This window comes from Styela clava, chromosome 15 (genome assembly GCF_964204865.1).
Source record: "Styela clava chromosome 15, kaStyClav1.hap1.2, whole genome shotgun sequence".
NCBI lineage: Eukaryota > Metazoa > Chordata > Ascidiacea > Stolidobranchia > Styelidae > Styela > Styela clava.
In genome coordinates this window covers 13,042,597-13,065,002 of record NC_135264.1, presented here as the reverse complement: position 1 = coordinate 13,065,002, position 22,406 = coordinate 13,042,597, and the positions used below count along the sequence as shown (strand labels likewise).

The window sequence follows — 22,406 nt, the reverse complement described above, 5'->3', positions numbered from 1 at the left end:
CCTTGATAGGATTTTCATAAATTACGGTAACACTCTATCTTATAGTTTACATTATATCTTCCTATTTCTTTCTGATTCAGAGGTTACGATAAAAACTCTTCGCGAGAGAGTGAGGGATTTTGAGAAAGGAACGGAGACACGTGCGAAACAACTCACTCTAGAGAAAAATGAAGAATTGCAGAAACAATTTGAAGAGAAAGAAAAGTAAGAAATCTGAGAAATAATAATTTTAAAAGTGACATCGACTTTCTGTATATAGTAACATTATTATTGAGTATAATATAACAGTATAAGTATCTTCGGAGATATGAAATTCATTTGACAGAAAGAACCTTATTTCACTTCATCAAACACTTACATTCATATATCAATATCGATATAGCATACGGTATTCTATAAGAATCATCCTCAAACCATGGGTGACAATGGCCTTCCTTGGCATATGCCCTGATTGAACTTTTCTCTTGATGACATCTGCTGAGGCTATGTTTAGTTTTCTCGTTTATTATGTGTTGCTCTTCATATAAGAGAGACTAGGACCCATTTTTCTTCTAGCGAAAGTTAAACTCTGGTTAAACTGGTCTGACGCCTCCATTTAGGCCCTGGTGTATAATGAATTGTGTGAGCATTGAGCAATGCAGAAGCTGAAAAGTTGTGGTCCTTTGAGTCTAACTAACCAAGCCCTAATCTGAAATATTCCCTCAAATCACTCCTCAGCCTATAATTTGAAGATTGCTTCATTTTACTGAAATTGTGGAAAATGAGTACAAAATCCATTTGCTTATAAGTACGGTATATCTTGTATTAAAATGTGTTCTTAATTCCTAGTTCTGACAAATTTTATATTTAATTTATTTTTCATTTTTAGAAAACTACAAGAGACTCAGCTGCTGATAGCCACGAAACTGGGTGAAGCAGAGCAAATGGCATCTACGTTCAAAGCAGGTATGTGAGTTGGCTAAGATACATCTTATGGTGAAAGCTGAGACATACGAATTCATTCCAATTTTAATTCTAAAACAATGTTCTCTATCGAGATGATATAGTTAATCTTTTTGTAAAAGTTTGTATAAATTTATTAAACATATAATATATAAGTTAATATTATATTTGATATTGGACATGAAGTGGACCTATAGATTGTTTTGGTAGGATGTCGTTGTTGTTGGAATTCTTTTTCTTATCGAAAAAATCGCCTTTCCATTTTAATTATCGGACCAATTGCTTTGAAATTTTTAGTGGTTAAAGATAAGGATTGTTATCGTCTCTGAAAGGCTATTACTTTCATTTATTGAAAAAAATTCTGTGGGCTTTATGGGATTTATTTTTTGTATGGGATGACGTCATCAAAATAAAAAATTGCATACATTATGCCGGTTCCCGCACTCATTGTGATCTGGTGGTCAGTTGATGTCTCGAAAGCTACGTGTCCATACGGGTACTGTGAAAAATTAGATACCTATACTACTACCTCGTTGTGGCTTTTGTTTCCATATATTTGACCATTGCTCTCTTGTTAAATTAATATTCTGTTGATAATATTTTAGCTCTTGATGCTTCTCAAGCAGAATTATTTGATCTCAAGTCAAAGTATGATGAAGAAACTGCAGCGAAGTATGTATGATATAAACATTTCTCCTTCAGATGAAAATCAGATTCATTTTTGTTAGAAATGTTACATATTGTGTCCATGTATTTCAGCATTGCTTTTTTGTATTCAAATCATTTTATTTTCAGACAAGCAGAGTTGGACCTTGTGCTCGGAGATTTGGACAGATCATCTCAAAGAAATGCAATCGCTGAAAAAGAAATTGAAAATTTAAGAGAACAATTGCTAGACGGTGGCAATAGATCCCACGAGCATGAGAAACCTTCAACAACCGCAATGGTAGGGTGCTGTGGTTTATGTATCTTCAACTTCCAGATTAGCTTATTTATGAAATATTAAACTAGCATCTTTGTATAGAATACTCCTTCACTAGATGTGTACTTGTGAAAAGCATGGACTCTTTAAAGTTTTATCCCGTGATAGAATTAAACCGCTGTAAAACTGATAAATTTTTTCATATAATCTCAAATATAATAATAACAATATTGGATTCTGACAATTCTTCCATATTGATTTATCGGATAAGGCCTGAGACTGAGAGGGAGCGATCAAAGACCTCTAGTGACTTGGTCAATTAGACTCGGGGTAAACTGATTATTTTTGTCTCAACGACAAGAATTTAGCAACTTTATTATAGGTTCACTCAATGTCCACTAACAATGTTATTGTAAAAAGTATTTGAAAGTAAAATTTGTGTGAAAACTCTTTTTTGTTCTAATACCAGTAATGTCTTGAGTAACAAAGTATCTTCAGATAATTTTTCTATTATTTTCAATATACAGGAGGAAGCTTTTGAAGTTCTTTCAAGGTCAAGTTTGGAGTCTGAACTTGCCAACAAAGAAAAAGAGGTGGGTTAAAATTCTGTTAAAGTTTTACAGTCGAGAATTTTTTTTTTATGTTCTGCAGTTCTACAGTAATTCATTCATGTGACAACTAACAGATATACGAATGAAATGTCCTATTCAGATAAGTCAGTTAGTGGAAGATGTCCAACATCTTCAAGGATCAATGGGAAAATTGCGAGACACATCTGCTTCTGCTATTGCCAAGTTGGAAGAAGAATTAAGCAATAAGAACTCCATTGTACAGGTTGGACTTTTTATCAGTCTTGTTTTTGAATGGCCCATGTCCTGAACAAGTCCTTAAACTAACAACAATTGAAATATAAGGAACAATTACATTCTTTGCTGCTGCATCAGCAAACAAGGATAGGATTTCAGATTTATCCTACCTTTCGCGAAAGCTCATAATACACTTTATTGAATAACGAACAATGATCTCTGAATAGTTACTGGTGCAGTTAGATATGGGTTTAGTGGGTTAACCAATCAGCTATGCGGTGATTAATCGGTAGTTTTAATTTTGGCCCCGGTATTTCATTGCCAGAGTATTTGGCATTGGCAACAACTTTTTCATGTCTATTAAACTATTTTTTTTTATATGTATCTATCTATCCGATTCTTAAGCTAAAATTTCTTTTTACGGTTTCATGTTTATCTGCTTTTAATTATTAATACCGTGGTGGTGCCCCAGCTGCCAACTGGCATCAAAACAACTGCATCAAACCAGTAATGCACCAATAATGGAATTGATTAGAATAGTCATCTTCAGTCATTCTGTAGCAAGCATTCTTGCATACATACATACCACTACATAGGGATGGGCAATATAGAATACCGAATCCGGAGGATTCGAATTCAACGGGATCCGATAACAGGATTCTGTTCCCGCCTCTCCGGCGCCGTATTTCGGGTTTCTAATTTATCAATTATAGACGAGCGTTTTTCTCGCGTGGAAATCTCTCTCGTTTAATTAAACTTGCGTCTGCTCGCAAAGAACCCGTAAATCGGTAAACATCAAACACTGTAATTTCAATCGGCATATTCAGGACAAGAAGTCGGTAATATAACCTCACGGCGAGGACTCGTTATTGCACCATTTTTGCGTTTTCCTTCTTTGCTATCTAGCTAGCGTTATTTGTGCCGACTTACTGGTGATATTCCGATAATCTGAATGCAACAATCTTTAATTGTCTACAGACGTGCCTTGCCTCATTTTAAATTAAATGATTTTTCGCGACCTACGAGTTTTCCCAAAAAAATGATGCACGTAAACCAAAAGCCAGACGTTAAATGTTATAACATTAATTTAGATCAAATATTATTTACGAATAATTTTATTATACCATTTTCCGAAACACAAAGTTATATCGCAAAACGCGAACAACTGTCACATTTAAATTTCACTCTCAAAAGATTTCATATTTTTCGGTCCGTTTCTATCGTTCAAGATAGACGCACGTTTGATCGAGTGTCTATAGTATTTTAGTCGCCGATAAATTTTGAAAAAAGTTGCCGCATCTGGCGAAGATAGTGACGTATTGAATTTGAGTAGGGCTAAGTCTGGGTAGATAATGATTAATGATAACATTTCTATCGTTCAAGATAGACGCACGTTTGATCGAAAGTCTGTAGTATTTTAGTCGCCGATGAATATTGAAAAAAGTTGCCGCATCTGGCGAAGATAGTGACGTATTGAATTTGAGTAGGGCTAAGTCTGGGTAGATAATGATTAATGATAACATTTCTATCGTTCAAGATAGACGCACGTTTGATCGAAAGTCTGTAGTATTTTAGTCGCCGATGAATTTTGAAAAAAGTTGCCGCATCTGGCGAAGATAGTGACGTATTGAATTTGAGTAGGGCCAAGTCAGGGTAGATAATGATATGTAACGATAATCATAGAAAATGAGTGAATGAATGTTATTTCCTAATAACTAAGTACAAAATCGCGTTTACGGGAACTTGGTTTTACGTGTCTCACAGAATAGAAGGTTGATTTTAATTAATAGTGGTTAAATTTAATATTTTACAACGGCGCATAGGTTGCAGTGGCCACATGCTGGTTCAGCATCTAATTAATTCTCAGCGGGTATGTTTTAGTATACTCGGCAGACTTACATTAATAATGATTTAACGCCGTTTCATGTATATTTTGTATTTAACCGCTTACTATTGAAGTGTGTAAAGCGTGTCTTAATTTAGCATATCAGTATTTAGGGATCACATACATTTGGAACAATTGAAGGCAAAAAATATTGTAATATTCCTAAATTCTATTGTCCTGGGAACTGCCTGTTTAGTACCAAATGAATTCAAATGTTCAGGACATTTCCAAATAGATAATACATTTATAGTAAGTAATACATTTGCAATTTTTTACCATCTAAATCCAGCAATGTAGAAATTCCCACTATTTGAATAAGTATGAAAATAGAATAGGATTCGGTATTCTGGATTCGATTTAACTATTCTAGAATATTCTAGAATAGTAAATTATTCTACATTGCCCATCCCTACCACTACACCAGCGCAAAATTCATAGAATTAGATGAAGTAGTCAGTCCCACAAAAACCAATTCAATAGCACTAAAGCACTTAGCAAACAAAATATTGTATTGGAATAGTTTTCCACAATGGTACATACGAGACGACACCTCCTGGAACTAAAATTCCAATGGAGGCATTAATGGTAGGAAAAGAGTTGTTAGTAATATATGCATCTTCTTGCTTTTAGTTTCTTGGGTTCATTGAAACCAGATTTTTGGCAAACTTTGATCTTTTCCTCTTGATCTACCTTACATGTGTGACTGTGGTGGGAGCTGAGCTGTTTAGTCGTATGGTTTCTTCCTATTCTAATGGAAAATTTTCTTTGCTTTATTTTTAAAGTTTTTTTGGCGCTGCAAGTATGTGTACCAATATACCGAGTAACTAATTTTGTTTGCCTACTTCACTTCCATTTGTGTAAAGTGACTGGAACCTATGGGCAGGGGGTATATTCACTTGACTAAAACAGACAGTCCGAAATAAAATTATGGCCTAACCCTAATCTGGTGCAGTTACTACGAGAGAATCATTTTTTCGACATAATAGTAAATCTCTCTGATGTTTTAGGAGCTCCAGAGGCAACTTGAAGAAAGAGAAGACTACAATGAAATCAAGCGTGAATTACAAATCATAAAATCAACTGAATTCTCTACTCTGGATTCTACACCGAGCGGCGATCAATTTCATTCGAGTTCGTCAAAATCTAAAAGTCTTGAAATGTTACTGCTTGAAAAGAACAGAGCGCAACAGTCTGAAAATACTGCTTTGCGTGCCGCTAACGCTCAACTGACTGGTGAGTAGCAGATTTTCTTGTGTGCATGTTGTCTGTCCAAAAAACTCCTTGTATAAATGAGAATTATGACAGTTCAGTGTGTCTACTACTCAAAACGCAGAGTATATATATATATACGCCAGGTTGAAAGACGTAAAAAGCTCATACAGACAGAGTTAGAGCAGGATTCGAGGTATTGAAGACTTCAGAAATATCGACACCATTTTATTTATGTGTTGTATATGAACCAGTGTATTAATCGTAGTCTGACTTCATGAAACAAGAAACATAGTCTGTGATGCGGAGCGGTAGATTCAGTTTGAAAGGCTTTTTAGAAATAGGTAAAGAAAGCCTTTCAAAGATACCTGACCTGTATCCATCAGGTCCGATATTTGTGCATGGAATTGTCTGTTTTCTGTTGTTTTGCACCTATTCTCGAATCACAGGGATGATTTTCTCTTGTTTTTTTGTAAAATAAAATGACAAGTTTGCAATTTCTCTGAAAAAAAAAATGTTACAAATTTTTTCTATATAGAATTTGTGCTTTTTACGGGTGGTATTGATGTTGATTAGAGGTTATACAAGAGGATAAGCATCACTGTGATTAGCCTTATCTTTCATTTCTTGATGTTTTCTTTATATGTTTGTGTTATCTGCTATCAGTAATCATCATAAAAGATAACAAAATATCACTTGGCTTATACAGTGATGCGGCATCCCAGCTTGTTAACCTCTTTTCAACAGGTAGTCACCGAGGAAGCAACGCCGTACCGATCACTCCACCGCATTCGTCACCGGAAAGAGTTCGACGCGGAAGAGAAAGAAGCACATCATCACGCTATAGAAATTTTTCTACAAATTCTCATCCCTCGCAAACAATAAATTCCTTTAGCCCATCTCAAGAATATTCACAACTTTTTGAACCAACTGATGCCTTGTCACAGTTGCAGTTACAAAACCAACAACTAAACGCTTTATTGAATTTGAAAATTTTAGCGAATATTAAAGCTGCTGTTGCGGCTCAAAATATCAACACTTCTCCACTTTCCGCTCTTGGAGGTTGTTTAAACATGGCAAATCAATCTAGAAGTTCATTTCGAACCCCGGGTCGGGAAACATTCAGCCCCCACAATAGGCCTGGAACGAGTCGTAGCAACAATACGATTCCAAAAAACTTCGAATCGCATTTACTTGCCAAATATTTGTCGCAGTTACAGAAGCTTGGTGTTTCAAGTTCTTCAAGTTTGCCTGGATTGTCACCTAAGTTATCTAGCAATTCCAGAACGAATTACCACAATACCCAAGAATTTTCCGATAGTTCAGACAATGAAAATTATGATGAAGCATTTTCGCAGAATTCAACCCATCATCGTGCATGGGGTGGCAGTAATAATATTAACTCTCGACATGTGAGTGACCCAAGTACATTGCGCACTTCGGCTGTTACTTCTCATAATGACTCCGACACATCTTTTCTATCACAAATTCGAAGGCATAGCCTTGGAGGAGATCAAATAGCACATCTTGAAGAAGTAGACACTGAAGAACTAACTTGCCAGGTAGTTAACATGAATATGGTTTTTCATTTTAATGTGTGATTCGTTTGTCTCACTGTTTAATAATTCTTATAATCAGGTTAGAGAATTGCTTCAAGCTAATAATATCGGACAGAGGGCTTTTGGCCAATACGTTTTAGGATTGAGCCAAGGATCAGTCAGTGAGATATTATCCAAGCCAAAACCGTGGTCCAAGTTGACTTACAAGGGCAAGGAGCCCTTTTTCAAGATGTTGGATTTCGTCTCATCCAGCAGTAACGTAGATGCATTGAAATCATTGCAAAGGAAAGACCGAGAAGACAGAGGTAGGATGCTTCGATTTTTTTTCTCCTCTAGATGTCGTAAGTAATCAAAAAATTAAGCAGAACTTGCGAACTGATACCAGGAAATGTGTAATTAATTATTTGCTTATTTATCTGGTTATTGTGTCTATGTGGAGGGATGTATCATTTGTTATAACATAGTACAAACTTGATACATTGGTAATTTCCGCCATTTCCCCCACAATATATTTCGTTGTGTAATTCACATTTTTTGAGTTGAAAAACATCCGTTGAAATATCATTCTTTAGATACCGTGTCCCGTGATAATCTCTCTGACAATTTGTGTGACGTACCTAGTCAAATTTGCGCAATTGTTAGTCTAATGTCAGATGAACTATCACTAAATGTTTCAGTAAATTATGATGCTTTGCACAATAGTTATGTTTTCTCTCGTTCCTGTTATTTTGAGTCCTCCTATACCACATGAGCTACAATTAAGAATCGATCAGAATGATGGTAGAATCGTGTTTCTAATGTTCAGAAATGACAAAACGGGCAAAATGCTTCAAATCATTTTATCGCGTGATACTATCATAATCATTAGATAGACGCTTTAAAATAATACATGTTCCCCAGACCAATAAACATCTCATTCACGAAAGTCTGCTATTTTGTTTGTTTTGCCCAAAACTAATTAATCAAACACTTGGCTTGTGATAAATATACCTACGCCGAAAATCGCCTTAATTATTTTATATTTTATATCATCACATCACAAAATGAGTTTTTACCGTTTTGTGTAGTGACGAACGAAATTAAAAACAAAAATTTGCACAGCGAAAATTCGGAAGCTTTTTGGGGTACGGTTGACTACAAGTACTGTAAACTATTCAATAAATTAGTTGTAACTTAGATTATTTGGTAGGAACCATGAATCATCGTCACAGGACCAGGGAAAGCTCTACCAGGTCGGGTACCGGTACCGGCGAGTTACCTCACCTATTCCATAGTTAAAAACGGCATCGAGGGAACAAAGTTCAAACGATGTCAAGCGTGCCGTCCAGTGACGCAGTCGCGTCCAGGAAAATACTGTTTGTCGGCGTATCGTTGAACGTCTCCGGCTATTCGTTTGCCAAAACCTGTCAAATTATTTGCCTCAATGATCTTGTTTCATTCAAACAACTTAAAGCTCTTTCATGCGCAAATTAGCAATTGTCGTTAACATGAGTGAAAATCTACATTTCAGATTCAATGCTTATGAAACAAATAACTGGTTCACTGTTCCCATACTCGATATGGACTGGTAATTGTGGACGATAGTAGGTGAATCACCATACGATTAATCCGTTTCGGGGCAGGATAGGAATTCCATCTTTACTTGCGTGGAGAGGAAATCCGATGAAACGGTGTAATCGGCGAACCACGACCTCTCGTCAGGTTAACAGTCCATGTCGGGTATTGGATAGTCATCCAGTTGTTTGTTTCATATCCATGGACTTGGTTTTAAAGGCTTTTCTTCTCCCCTGGGATAAATTTGAAATTCTCATCTTTATCCTTTTTCTGTATATTGGTGCGGCATTACCAGCAAAATTGTCCCATGCCATGCATATTGTGAAAACTCGTGGTTGCGCTGCTTTCCAAATGAAGTTCGATAATTTCATGGAAACGAAGCCCTTGGCATTGTTGTTCACATGCCTTTAAATTAACACCATGGGAGTTCAATTCTAGTTCTTTTACGCAAACGAGAATATTGTTGCCGTCTATCGTTCACGCGGTGCTGCGTCAATTGTTTCCCGATTGGACTCAATTTACATTAGCGCTTTCCGTTAGCGAAATTAACGACTTTTGCGCGACTCTCAAACGGTTGTGAATGAAGGAACATGCAGAGACTGCTTGTATGCTAAGACAGACTTTACGCGCCGTAAGTCATGTTATAGTTCGAAGTAACGTCGTTTTTATTAGTCAGAAATATTTGAGGTATAGCAAGTGTGTGAACTATATGAAGTGTATCGGAACAGAATTGTCGTCTTGTTCATAATAAATAGTCGCAAATATAAGTTGGAATTTTAAAAGTTTTCAATCATTAATGCATAATCCATAACTAGATTTTATTGCAGGGAGTTTTAGTTTTGTGGAAACATATAAAAACGATAAATTCGCTTTGTCAGTTCCTAAACATTGGAATTCGCTTTGGATTGGCTCATTTGGTTATTTCGTCTCAGATGGATAAAGTAGTTAGTTTGAGATGAATAGGACATCGGAGCGGTATTATTCAGTCACAGTGCAGTTTTAGTTGTTTGTTTCCTAGTTCCTGATTGCATTGAGAAACTTGTATCAAAGTATTAATTAGCGATGGCTGTTTAATACACATACAATATACATAAAGCGATTGGAAACAATTACATAATAAAAAATCTATTTTTTACTCGTTTTTATACTCCCGCTTTGCAGGTGCATAGGGCTCTCATACTTTTAGATATATGGAAAGAATATCAATATTTTCCCTGGATATATTACACTTATTCACCTCGCTATCACTATATGCGAGATTATCCAACTGCCTTTCCACCCATGGCTTTTCTGCTGGCGGATTCGTATGCGTATAATGTAGAATGAATAAATATGACTCTCATTCGTCGGTTTAAAATTTAAAAATCTCTGCTATTTGTTTGAGACAAGAGTGATAGGTTACAATGTCCCCTGAACGTCGCCAATTTATCCCGCCCCATTTATCACCCACTCATATACAAAGTATAATCAGTTAAAATCCGATTAATTCGACCGATTATCCGTCGCCGTTATTTTGACGCCCGCGTCTAATGTTTTTATTGGTCAAAGTTGATTATCACAGCAGGCCTTTTGTTATCATGTAATTCATAGTAGAGCGCATTACTAGCTCAAGGTACGTTAAATTACAGATAGTTAAATGTATGGAACAGGTAAGGTGGTTTGGCTACTTCTTGTCGTTTGTTATTACCAGATATGCCTGTTTATGAATTAGTTCGGTAGCAAAGTCACACATTTAAAATCGGTATATTCTGAGCCCAAAGTGCAATTTTAACACAAAAATAGAGTTTGAAGAATTGAATTTCCGTATTTTTTTGTTTCAGAGTACTAGTCTAGAAAAGTACAACAATATTTTTAATGTTCCATATGCAGATGCAGTGTAGAAGTAGGAATGGATACTTGTTTTAGTACTCCCGTAGTGTGTGTACCAGGTTAGGGTTGGGCCATAATTTTATTCCATTTTTCCATATTTTAGTTCTATTACGAGTTCTGGGACTAGCCAAGTGACTCCCGTAGTATTTGTACCAGAAACTAACCTGGTACACATACCACGTTCCGGTGTCCGCCATATTGGTTCACGAACAATGGGAGACCCAATGATATTTTTAAAAGCGTACGAATTACCGAAAGTGCATAAAATTTATTATTACTCGCAACAAATACGAGGTTATTGTATTGCTAATAACGAACTATGGTTGTTGGTTATTTCACTGGCCATTATTGCGCATCATCTCCTCGTCTATGATATAGCGGTGGCAAAATTGCACATTTCGGGGAAGGTTGTTGCTGTAGTTCTTCGATTGCGAGGATTCTAATAGTTGTTTATTCTTATTCGGTTTACATTACTGCTTACGGAGATAGCATGTCGCTTTAACGACATGGGAAATCGTACATTGTGGTTAATATGTTACCCCGACCGAAAGCACCCCATTTTCATACAGATTTTACTTCAAAAATAAACGTAGGAATAAGCTTTTTTGTGTGTAATTGCGATTGTATGCGCACAGTATACCACGTTAACTGCCTATGAATGAGATTAAAGAGCGCTGTCTCTGATCATAATTTAACTGTAATGCTTGTCTAGCAATCTAGCAATATTTTTATGAAATGAATTAACATGAAATGCTAGTTAAACTGATATTTTTTAAATGTATACAGTACACAGAAAGCCGTTTTACGCAGCTTTGTAAATTAAGGACACAATATACTAAATATTTTTTTTTATACGTTTTTTCACTTTTCAACCAGTGCGTTACCTTAATTGGTCCAAAACTGCATTAAAGCAGCGCGATGTCGCTTTCTAATGTATTTGGCCAACGAAGTCGCGTCGTCAAAATTCAAGGTTTCATATATACTTTAGAATTCATACGCAAGAGTAGCGGACGTAGTTTCCTAATTACACTCATTTGGTGCCGTGCTTATGAAAAATTGAAGTGCCTGGGTCGCTCGCTAATCACAAAATTGCATGCCTTTCACCTAATTGCTAATAAGTGGATTGCCACTCTTTTTCTGAGTCGGGTATTACAGAATATGCAATTGAGATTTAAACCCTTTACTGGTTTTGCTTTTGATTCGCTGACGTGTGTGTTTTACGATAAGTGCAGAAAGGGTTAAAATCGGATTTCGTCACAAGTATAGGGGGGGCTTGAAACGATTTCTAGCAATTACACAATTAGTATCGAAATTAACCCTTACGTGTGTACAAATTTGTTGTTTTTATAAGATGATGTTTTTCTACGATACTTCTTATTCTTCTGTATTATTTTTTCTCCAGTTATTTAGTGAGCCTCTTCGACTTTTATTGATTTTGTAGTTCGTTTTTAGTCTATGCGATTCAAGAGACTCGCTGCACACTGCTGTTAGTAAATAGTCATTATTATTCTTGCGTTGTACTTATGCATATTCACGAAGGCGATGGCACATAAGAAGGGTAGCTGGTAGGGCGCGCGTAACTGATAGTTTTGTTTCAGTAGTTCAGTTTTCAGCTAGCTTGACTGTATCAATGTTCAGAGCAGGCCGAAGTGAAATCATTTATGATAGCGACTTAAAATACAATTCACAACGAAAAAGACATTTGCTTGGCTCACTTAATCAACTGATGGCTCTAAATCAGCATATTGCATACTGTGCAAATCCACTATTGCGCCAATATTTCCAAATCTGACAAATCATGGGGCTTTCGTACTTTGTAAAAAATTTCTTGGCTTTTTGTGGTGTTTTTGTATCCTGACCTGGCATTTTTCATCACTGAGATCTGGCAACCCTGGTTCAGAGAATGGAGCAGTGTGATAAAAAATATAATTTAGTGGAACATAAGATCTCTTGACCAACGATGTTTCCGAAAATTTGAAAAAAAAAACGATTTATTTTTCATTATTATTCCTGAATATGCAATACTTTTATGGCTAGGCTTAGTGCACAGCTCTGATATGCCGCTCGGCTATTTTTTACTCTTGTCTCGGATTTCGTGCGTTAATTATTTTCCGAACGATTGCCGCCATTGTTTTATTTATAATCGTGCAGCGCCGTATTAATAATCCCAATTGACAAATGACGCGAAATGCATTCTATTGTTTGAAATTACGCGTGACAGCTTGCGACATAGTACACCCCGTACTACTCTGAGATAATATCACGGTTTGAAATTAACTTTTGATCAAGTTCACATCCAAAAAGCAAATCCTAAATTGATGTAAAAATTCGTTTAATTTGGCGATCTTCATATTCGGGATATTCTGGTGTACGAAGCCCTGGCCAATGAAAAATAAAAAAAAACTTTTTCTCAAATCGCGAGGGCTCCCGTACAAAATATCCCATCCTCGAATAGTTTTTTTTTCATTCTACAATTCAATCTTGCGATTAATGCAATACCATTTCATGAAAATCATGACGTATTCCAAATTTCTATTTAAATCATATTTTCACTGACGTAAATATTACACTTGAAGGAGAATATTTCGTTTAATTCGATAGTTGGTTAGAAATGTCAAAAAATGCATTTCTGTTCGACTAATTGCATGTAAATACCGAAAATTAATAATTCAGGTAATATAACACGCTTCCGTAGGATTATCTCGATCAAATAAAACAAATTCCCGTTTTTTTTTCTTCGCGCGTTTGTATTACTTTACAAAGGGAAATACAATAATGGATATTGGAGCGATTTCCGGTGTGTATTTATGAATTGTAGTTTTTGCGCATAACACCTTTGAGTCGACCAGCTAACTTTCGTAACTAATCGGATTGTTTCGCGGATGCACCTGTCGGTATCACGTACGCCTATAGCGAAATGAGTTCCCATTCCCTTTAGTTCAGATTTGATTTCGTCATTCGTGGGGTTCTCTACACGCAGATCTATGTTGTAAAAATGTTGGCCCGTAAGATCAGGGCGGAGAGGTAGTACTCAAATGTGAAAGCCCGTTTTTGAGGAATATTATCTCTGTAGTTTTGGGATCCCTGCAACCGTCTATAGTTCTTTTGAAGATTATTTTTAATAAGTTTTAGATTCAGGATAGATAAACGCGTTAGACTAGTTCTGTATATTTTTTTATCCTACCCTTGAGGTCGCTTAAAATTTTCAAAAAAAAAAAAAACGAATCAGAGCGGCAAATTTGAATTGCCCTTATTTTTCAGTAATATTTTAGTGATTGTTCAAACTAATCATAACGAAAAATAAAAGATAATAAAATGAAAAATAAATTATTTGTGCAGTTACTGGATGTTGCAAAATAGAACAAAGTACTTTTGTTATTTCGTAATTGGACTGCTTTATCGCATCTGATTTGTTAGCTTGGATTTAATGATTTACATCATTATTTTAACGGTATATAAGAATCCGGTCTAAATACGTTGGAGCAATTCAAAACATGATGCGTACCGTGAGATTTTTTAACGTCGGGTTATTTTAAGTAACAAAATCATTTAAATGTAAATTTTCAATTGCGAAATCGAATTTTGGATATGGGGATTTGAACGTCACCATGGTTGTCCTGTCCTACGTAATCGCCGAAATTGTATAAGTTAATTATTATAATACAAATGGTTGAACAGTTGACAAGGTATTATGACTTCATTTGCCGTACGGACAGCGACGCCGTCGTCGTAAAATACCAAATCTCGGCTCGTCTTTGCTAATCTGCTTCGTCGGTGCAGGCTCGCCATATGGCGCTCATATCTACTCACTTTCGTATTCTCGCTGACGCCCGTCGTCTTTCGCTACCCCGCGGTGCATAGCGAGGTAGAGGAAATTCACTCGTTCTCGTCGGCTGCTCGGTTTTCGAGTTTCATCTCGTTTTATTATTCGCTCCAGCAATGAATTATTCAGCTGGAAGTAGAGTTTCATCTGCCGTAGATCCTAATTCCCATTCCCATGCGAGTAATGTACATGTTCGTTGAGTATGCACTTCCCGATTGCTTTCGCTTTGGTCGAGGATTATTTTTCTATCAAAAATGTAAAATAAAATTTTGTTCGACGGAATTTTTACGTTATTTAACAATGCGTTTTATTCTGCAAATCATACCTACAATTTCTTTGCTATCACTGTTGCCAGTTTTTTCGCAAACATAACTGTAAATTGCTTCTGTGCTTGCGTGTATGTTATCTTCGTTATTTGATTAAAAGCGTACTTAACTCCCTAAAATTGTTCAATTTGCTGTCGGTATTAGCCAGCGTGCGCGATTCTCGTTAGGAAGGGAAGTAACGTATTTGTCGAGTAAATGGAAAAGATGTCTACGAATTATTATTGTTAATTTTTGGTATTTTAATATGAGCATTTATTTAAATTTTTAACAGATTATTTACTATATAATTGCATTTTAAGTTTATAAAGTTTTTTCGGTTTGTTCTGCTTGATTTTCTTCGATGTAAGCAGACTCCTTACCTAGTTTTCATACTTACTCACACAGTATTATGCGGTGGTAGAACACAGTCGTCTTTGAGGCAAGCCGATCCAGATTCGGAACAGGCTATTGCCAACATATTGGCCGCTGCTCGTGAGGAAATGAGAGTTGAGCAGGTGAGAAGAAATGTCATTTTTAATTGATTGATTTTGTTCGTTTCAACAGCTTATTTCCTGAACTATACATCTGTATTATACACTTTTTCAAGAATAAGAAATATGCAAGTATTGTATTATATATATCCAGTACTAACATGTTATTTCTCCGGATATATATTATGTTATATATGGATAAATTAGAAAGTGTGGCAATAACCCAACTCAGTCTAATCCAATTCATCCTTAACCTAAGTTATTATGAACATAATAAAAAAGGAGCATATCAGTAAAATAGTGACTGGTCACTTTGCATGTATGGCCCAATGTATACATTTTTTTAATAATTAGCAAGCTGTGTTTGGTTTTTACTATTCTATCTTATTCTTAAAGTGTTAGATATTATCTAGGCTGTTTGTTTGTTTATTTATTTGTTTATTTATGTAATACTCAAGCAATTTCACTTACACAGCAGTTAGTATCCAGCTGTGTAATAAGCACCACATTTGACCAAATGCAAACTGTTTGTTTCTCTCTCTCTCTCTCTGTAATACAGAGGCCATTGTTTCTTTGGGATTAGATGTGATGTTACTTCTCATCTTTGGTGGGATATATGTACCTTGGCTTTGGTGAAAATTGGGTCTTTAAAGTTTATAAATTTGGTTTATGTTATGCATTGACCAATATTGTTTCAGTGTAGTCTATAATTTTGGGATTGGAATCTTGAATTAACTCAGCCTTTACTCTTAAATTAACTATTTTGGGTTGAAAGCAGCCTATTGGCTAATATTTAAGTGTATTTTTTACTGATTTTTTTTGTAAAATGGTTTAATATTTCAGAAATAAAAAGTCTGAATAATTTGTATATATTGTTATTTGTTTTTCTACGAAGAATAATTTGGCAATCATCAAAATACACTTTTTATTTATTTGTATCTCTGTGACATAGTGTGGCCAATGATAATTCTTGTTATTAATGCCATGATTTACCCAATTCCAATGCTTGAACATACTTATTGTCAAGGTTTTAGACATGGATACCAGCAAGGGCTCTTCCTCAACGATGCGTCACTGTTTGCATCTTTACCATAAATTATTTATGGATTCTGCGCATTCACTGCGATTCGTAACAGACTTGCACTTGTCGTTTAGCGTGACTTTTCATCTGGGAACGAAATATCCCTTTTTATGATGCTGGTATTGTTGTACTGCTAGCTTGCCTAGAGATTCGGAAGCTTGAGATATTTAAATTCATACATTTTATAACACTGTCTAGTGTTCAAATCGGCCAAAATTAGCTGTTAGTACTCCGATTGATAGCAAGGGTCTATAGTATATAGAGTTCATACTTAAATAGTTGAGTATTACTTGGAATATTAATAGATGTTGCAGTAAAATCATGATATAGACAACAAATTATTAAATGAAAACTAACAAAATTAGGACCTTCGGAAATTTGCACAACCTGAACTCAGATTGTGTACCAGGTTAGGGTTCAGGTTATGCGACATCTTGGTGCACATACTTCAGGAGCACCCAAAATTATTTTTTTATTTAAACAGGAATTCTGAATACCTGTTTTTTTCAAATCCCAGGTTAAATTAAATACCTACAATACCATGTTCAATGGTCATTATCTTGTTTTTAGATTCGGGTTATCAAAATTACAGAACAATAGTTTATTTATTTATATCTTTCAAGTAATGCAGTTTTTTTTTTCTTTTTTGTAGGAAAAAATCAAACGATCTCAAGACTTTTATACTTATCAACGAGAAAGTGATACAACCAATATCAGAAACTCTCTTTTAAATCCTGATCGTGATACGTCACCAGACAAAAGTTTCTCGAAAGTTTCAAGTTCAACAGGAACTATGACGACCGTTGCCGCAGCTGGTCGTTGTTCTTATTCAGACAATGCTGTTTCAAGATTTACTGAAAAAGTGAAAACTGTTGCCACAAGTGTCGCTGTAGAGCAAACGCTTGAAACAGGCATGCCATCATTAATCAAAAGACAACGCTGTACAACAGGAAATGAAAGCGGCAGGGTGCTACAGAAGACGCACAAAGATAAGCACATTCGTTCTGAGTCTCAGTCAGAACAGAATGAATCTTTTGTGACAACAGCTAGTGGCAATAGTCATTCCAGCCACAACAGGTCAAAGGTTACGTCAAGTTCAAGTTATATTGATAAGGAAAGTGTTGATCATAGTGGAAACAAAGAAGATCATTTAGTGAAATCTGAGCCTCGAGATAGCGGAGAAGTTTCAGATTACTTTGGTCAAGACAAAGTATCAAAAAGTGGCTTCACAGCTACAAAAGAAGAATTATTATCTGCTAATCAGCGTTTAATTAGTTCTCAACCTGATTCTGATAGCCTGCAACGTCTTTTTGTGACGACAACATACAACGACCCATTTATTCCGCCACCTTTGTCTCCCACTGCGGAAGAGTCTCGTAATTCAAGAGGAAGTGGGGCTGGAACCCCAACTAGTGATAACGAGGATAGGCAACACTGTTACAGTTCCCCCTTTATGGGTGCTGAGTCTCATTACATGAACGATAACGGGAAAAGATCTCCGACTACGAAATCTGACACAGAATTGGAAAAAATTCAGCCGCTGAGAAAGAGAGTTAATTCACTCTCGCCACCATCGAGGCATTCTTCAAACTTACTCCAAGACCCACCGGTACTTTTTCGGGAGTTGTCTTGTCCAGCATTCGACGAAGGTGATCGCGACGCTACTACTGTTTCCAGTACTACTCCGACTACGTTTTCTAACATGTTATCATCAAATATGTCGTCACTTCAAACATCTTCTTCACTGTTTGATTCTCATGTAAGTAATCGTATTGGCATTTTATTTTCTTCATTTAAAAATGCTTTGTTATATGTTTTAAAATTTGAAAATTATAAAAATTTATCTTTTATTCAAAATCTTTATATTTTTGTGAACAATCACATAACATCTGAAGTAATGTTATTGAGTAACAATAAAAAATAGATTTCCTTAGAAAAGTTTAAATGATGATATCACACAATTTTTCACATTCAAAGTTTCATTATACCTTTCATATATTTCATTAACAGTGATTTGTAGTTTTATGCATTGACTTTCTTTATTGAATAAAAGTAAAACTGATTTTTTTAGGCAAGCTACACTGAACTAAGTCCGGTGACAACAGGAACTTTATATAATCCACATAGAGATGATCACACTCAGCATGGTTTTTCTCAAGTCTCTCAAAGTTCTTTCACAACTGTGGAAGGCGCACCAAATGGTAAATACGTACTTCGTACTTAAGAGAATGCAATATTTGTGAAATGTTTTAGCCCTTTCGTAAACTCTTCCGCTTTTAATATTTTAATAATAAATTTGGTGGCATGCAATACATATACTGGGGAATTAATATTATATAAGGGAAAAATAAAAGTGCATCCATGAAACTTCCTTGTCTAACATATCTTTGTGTTAAAAGATAGCCATAAATACGTGGTTTTCCATAAATGAATTAAGTATGTTAGCCTGTTCTAGTACTGCACATCAAGATATGTATAATGAGGCATCAATCAGTAAAAATATAAGCGCACCTATTGGACCTCCTTGTATAACATGTCTTTGTGTGAAATGATAGCCATATCTATAAGATTTTTTATAGATTCAATATTACTTTCCAGGTATTTCCAGCATGTTGCCACCTTTGACATTAAAATCTCATCCTCACCATGGATCAAGCCCGGTCCCAACTTATTCAGCTTTGACGAATACAATATCGAGCTCGAAATATGCAAACTACCCGCAAGAACAACACCACACGGTAAATAAATTGGACTTATTTTGTGAAGTTTCACTGAAGTTTTGACAAATATTCTGTTTTTCTGCTAAACGATGTATAAGAAAATATGGCAAACAAAATAAAAAAGTGTAAAGTATTTGACCGTTTCCGATTGTTCCGTGATATATTTTTTTAAACTCAATAAAAACAATATTCATAGTATATTTATTGATCTTTATTGTCCACTACCAAATATTGATCCATCTTTTCTAAAATATGACGAAACTACCGGTTATCAATAATTTGATTCAAAAAATGAGATCAGCTGTTTGATATATTGATAAAATCTATTTCTATTGCAATGTAAAACTTCCTCATTAAGCATAATGTACAGAGGTCATGTACATTGAAAATTAGGTGTGTTTTGTTCTGTTTTTGCTGTCAATATTTGCGGACTTTGACGTAATATTCATTTTTATATTTGAGTTAAGATTTCTATCACTACTATGATAACTACTATGATTTGATTAAATTGAATTTAAAAATGGCAACTTAGATAAAAACTAATATTTTAAATTTTTATATTCCAAATTTGACTGAGACGGTTACAAGATAAACCCTCTACGTTCTCATTTTTATTTAATCTTACTGATTTCGGGCAAAGCGACAAATGGTTAATGCACAAATGTACATTTTATCACTAACATTTATACATTCTATGATAAAAAGATAAAATTTTTACATATTTTTCTTTTTATTTATAGCAAGCTGAAGCTGATTACAACGATGATCAACAGTTTATCGAAACGTCAGATTTGATGCCGCCTATCCCACCTGAAGCATTACACAGATTATCAATGTCACAGGTCGACACTATTTCTGTGACGAAACAAGTCCGAGATCGTTTGGCGAAGCACGCTATATGTCAAAGGATATTTGGTAATTCAAATTGTAGTTTTTATTAATAATCTTACTTTTTATTTGTGTAAGTATTTTGACTTCTGTAACGATGATGTCGTTCCGATTTTGTCTGTCCTGTTTTTAATAAAGATTGTGATGCATGAAAGCCTTATATAAAATGATAATGGCGCTAATAATTCTTTTATGCAAATTCTGTAATGATACGAATCATAGATTTCAGTCTTTGGGTTGTTTTTTAAACTGAGAGAACTTAAACAAATACTATAATTTAACTTTTAAAATAACATTTTTTATGTTATTTTCAGGCGAAAAAATCTTAGGGCTCTCACAAGGTACAGTCAGTGATATTTTATCCCATCCGAAACCATGGGGGAAACTAACACACAAAGGTAGAGAACCTTTCGCTCGAATGATAATGTGGCTCACAGATGCAACTGCTGGGGGATTGCTGCCGACACATGCAGGTTTGTCATGATTTGGTTTCATAAAAACAGGATGTTTTTGTTTCGTAAATGTGTATTTTTCTTACATCTCAGTTTAATACTTTTGTTTTGTTATGGCAATTTCATCTTTTTGATCTTTGATAATAGGACATATTATGTTGCTTTTCATCTACCAAATATGTTAATTTTATGTGTTGCATATATGTGTGTTTGTATGTGAATTTACTAATTTGTGAAAAATAGTTCAACTGTATTTTTTTATTTTCACGCAAGATATAGTCACACATAAGTGACTTGTGTGTGTGTTTTTCCAAACATTTGAAGAACTTTAGAAACGGATATGTGGTAGAGAATTTGAAATTTTCAAATTTTTGTTATATACAGTTTGAATGAAATAATTGAAATTTTGTAAATGAAATGTAGTTTTTATTCAATATAGAAGATAACTGTAAAATTATGAATGTATAAAATAATTTTTTTTTTTGGATATGATATTATAAATAGGGTAGAGAATAGATTTATGTCACATAGATAAGAAATTCATGCAATTGCATATAGCAATACATTATACAACATATTCTCAATCGCTAATTATAATTCCGGTTTCTGCTTGTGGCCTGTATAGTCGTCTTTAGCTGAAACTTTGTGCGTGATAAAATGTACATTTGTGCATTAACCTTTTGTCGCTTTACACAAAATACTTAATCAATAAGATTATATGTTTTAAATAAAATTGAGAACGCAGAGGGTTAATCTTGCGAGGCAGGCACAGGAAATAGAAAGATCGTGCGTTAAAAGCCATCCATCACACGCCGCAGTTAGCACGCCCGTCTCTCCGAACAGCCAAAACCTACAAAGCTGTGTGAGGCTGTATGCGACTTCCGGCAAGCACAACACACACAGCGAACGTACACTTTGAAATTGTCTCTTTTTAATCACGGGTATTGCCCGAACTTCTCGCCTTTTGCTATGCATTAAATGTACATGTCTAATTATGAAATTCTTGGTAGACTGTAACATGAAAGTTGATATTTAAATCCATAATATACCATTATGACAACGTGCGCAGCATAGATAGAAATGTCATATTATCAGTATTGCTTTTAATGCTCTTTGTGTTTGTAAAATTTATTAATTTTTATTAATATGGAATATTTAACCATATTTTTTAAATATGAAGCAGTATTTTTTTTTGCATCACATATTTAAAATTTATATCGAATTTTCTATTATCATATTCATAGAAAATTAAAAATCTAATCATGTAGTATTTATTTATTTCTTTATTTTTTGTTTTGTTAGGTTCACAACTGACTAGTGATCCATCTGCAGTTGAAAATGCGGCGAGAAGTCCGACTGACTCTAGCAATGGAGATCCAATCAATTTAACTAGAGATCAGGTAGATAAGATTTCATTTTGGATTTACTATTTTAAAACTTTTAATATCTTGAATACATGGTACTTTAATATTTATATCTCATATTTTCACCACTAGCAAAGCATCAGAAAAGCAAGCACTGTCTCAGTGTTGTCAGACATTATTTTTTTCAAATTCGCTTGGGTTGTTTCCAAAACTGTTGAATGTTTTGAAAATTGAAACAATAAGATTATTTTATTTTCTACATAATGTGGCTGTATCAAATTGATTGTTTGTAATTCTGAAATTTTTTATATTCATAATCTAAAATATGTTACTTTATGATATTGAACAAATTTCAAAAAATAAAATACATATATCCATCCTGACTTATTTGGAATGAAGCCGTATGCTTTGGAAATACATAGGTAACCCAATTCTAACACTGTGTGGAGATTGTTTTGCTAAGTGTGATTCCAGTGACGTTAGGCCTGTTCAGCAATCACAGATTATCACATAAACAAGCAGGACATTTCTAATAT

General features: G+C 34.8%; 1 protein-coding gene across 1 annotated transcript in view; it reads left to right on the top strand.

Annotated features, from left to right (window-relative positions):
- LOC120334181 (homeobox protein cut-like 1) overlaps positions 1–22,406 on the top strand; it is a 42,187-nt gene that overhangs the window by 12,961 nt on the left and 6,820 nt on the right. The window contains exons 5-20 of the mRNA XM_039401634.2: positions 81–204; positions 869–945; positions 1,548–1,614; positions 1,738–1,888; positions 2,392–2,457; positions 2,576–2,698; positions 5,563–5,788; positions 6,512–7,326; positions 7,403–7,628; positions 15,280–15,389; positions 17,099–18,205; positions 18,518–18,647; positions 19,045–19,184; positions 19,907–20,081; positions 20,369–20,527; positions 21,809–21,906. Coding sequence (XP_039257568.2) covers positions 81–204; positions 869–945; positions 1,548–1,614; positions 1,738–1,888; positions 2,392–2,457; positions 2,576–2,698; positions 5,563–5,788; positions 6,512–7,326; positions 7,403–7,628; positions 15,280–15,389; positions 17,099–18,205; positions 18,518–18,647; positions 19,045–19,184; positions 19,907–20,081; positions 20,369–20,527; positions 21,809–21,906 — 3,794 coding nt within the window. The remainder of the gene's footprint in view (positions 1–80; positions 205–868; positions 946–1,547; positions 1,615–1,737; positions 1,889–2,391; positions 2,458–2,575; positions 2,699–5,562; positions 5,789–6,511; positions 7,327–7,402; positions 7,629–15,279; positions 15,390–17,098; positions 18,206–18,517; positions 18,648–19,044; positions 19,185–19,906; positions 20,082–20,368; positions 20,528–21,808; positions 21,907–22,406) is intronic.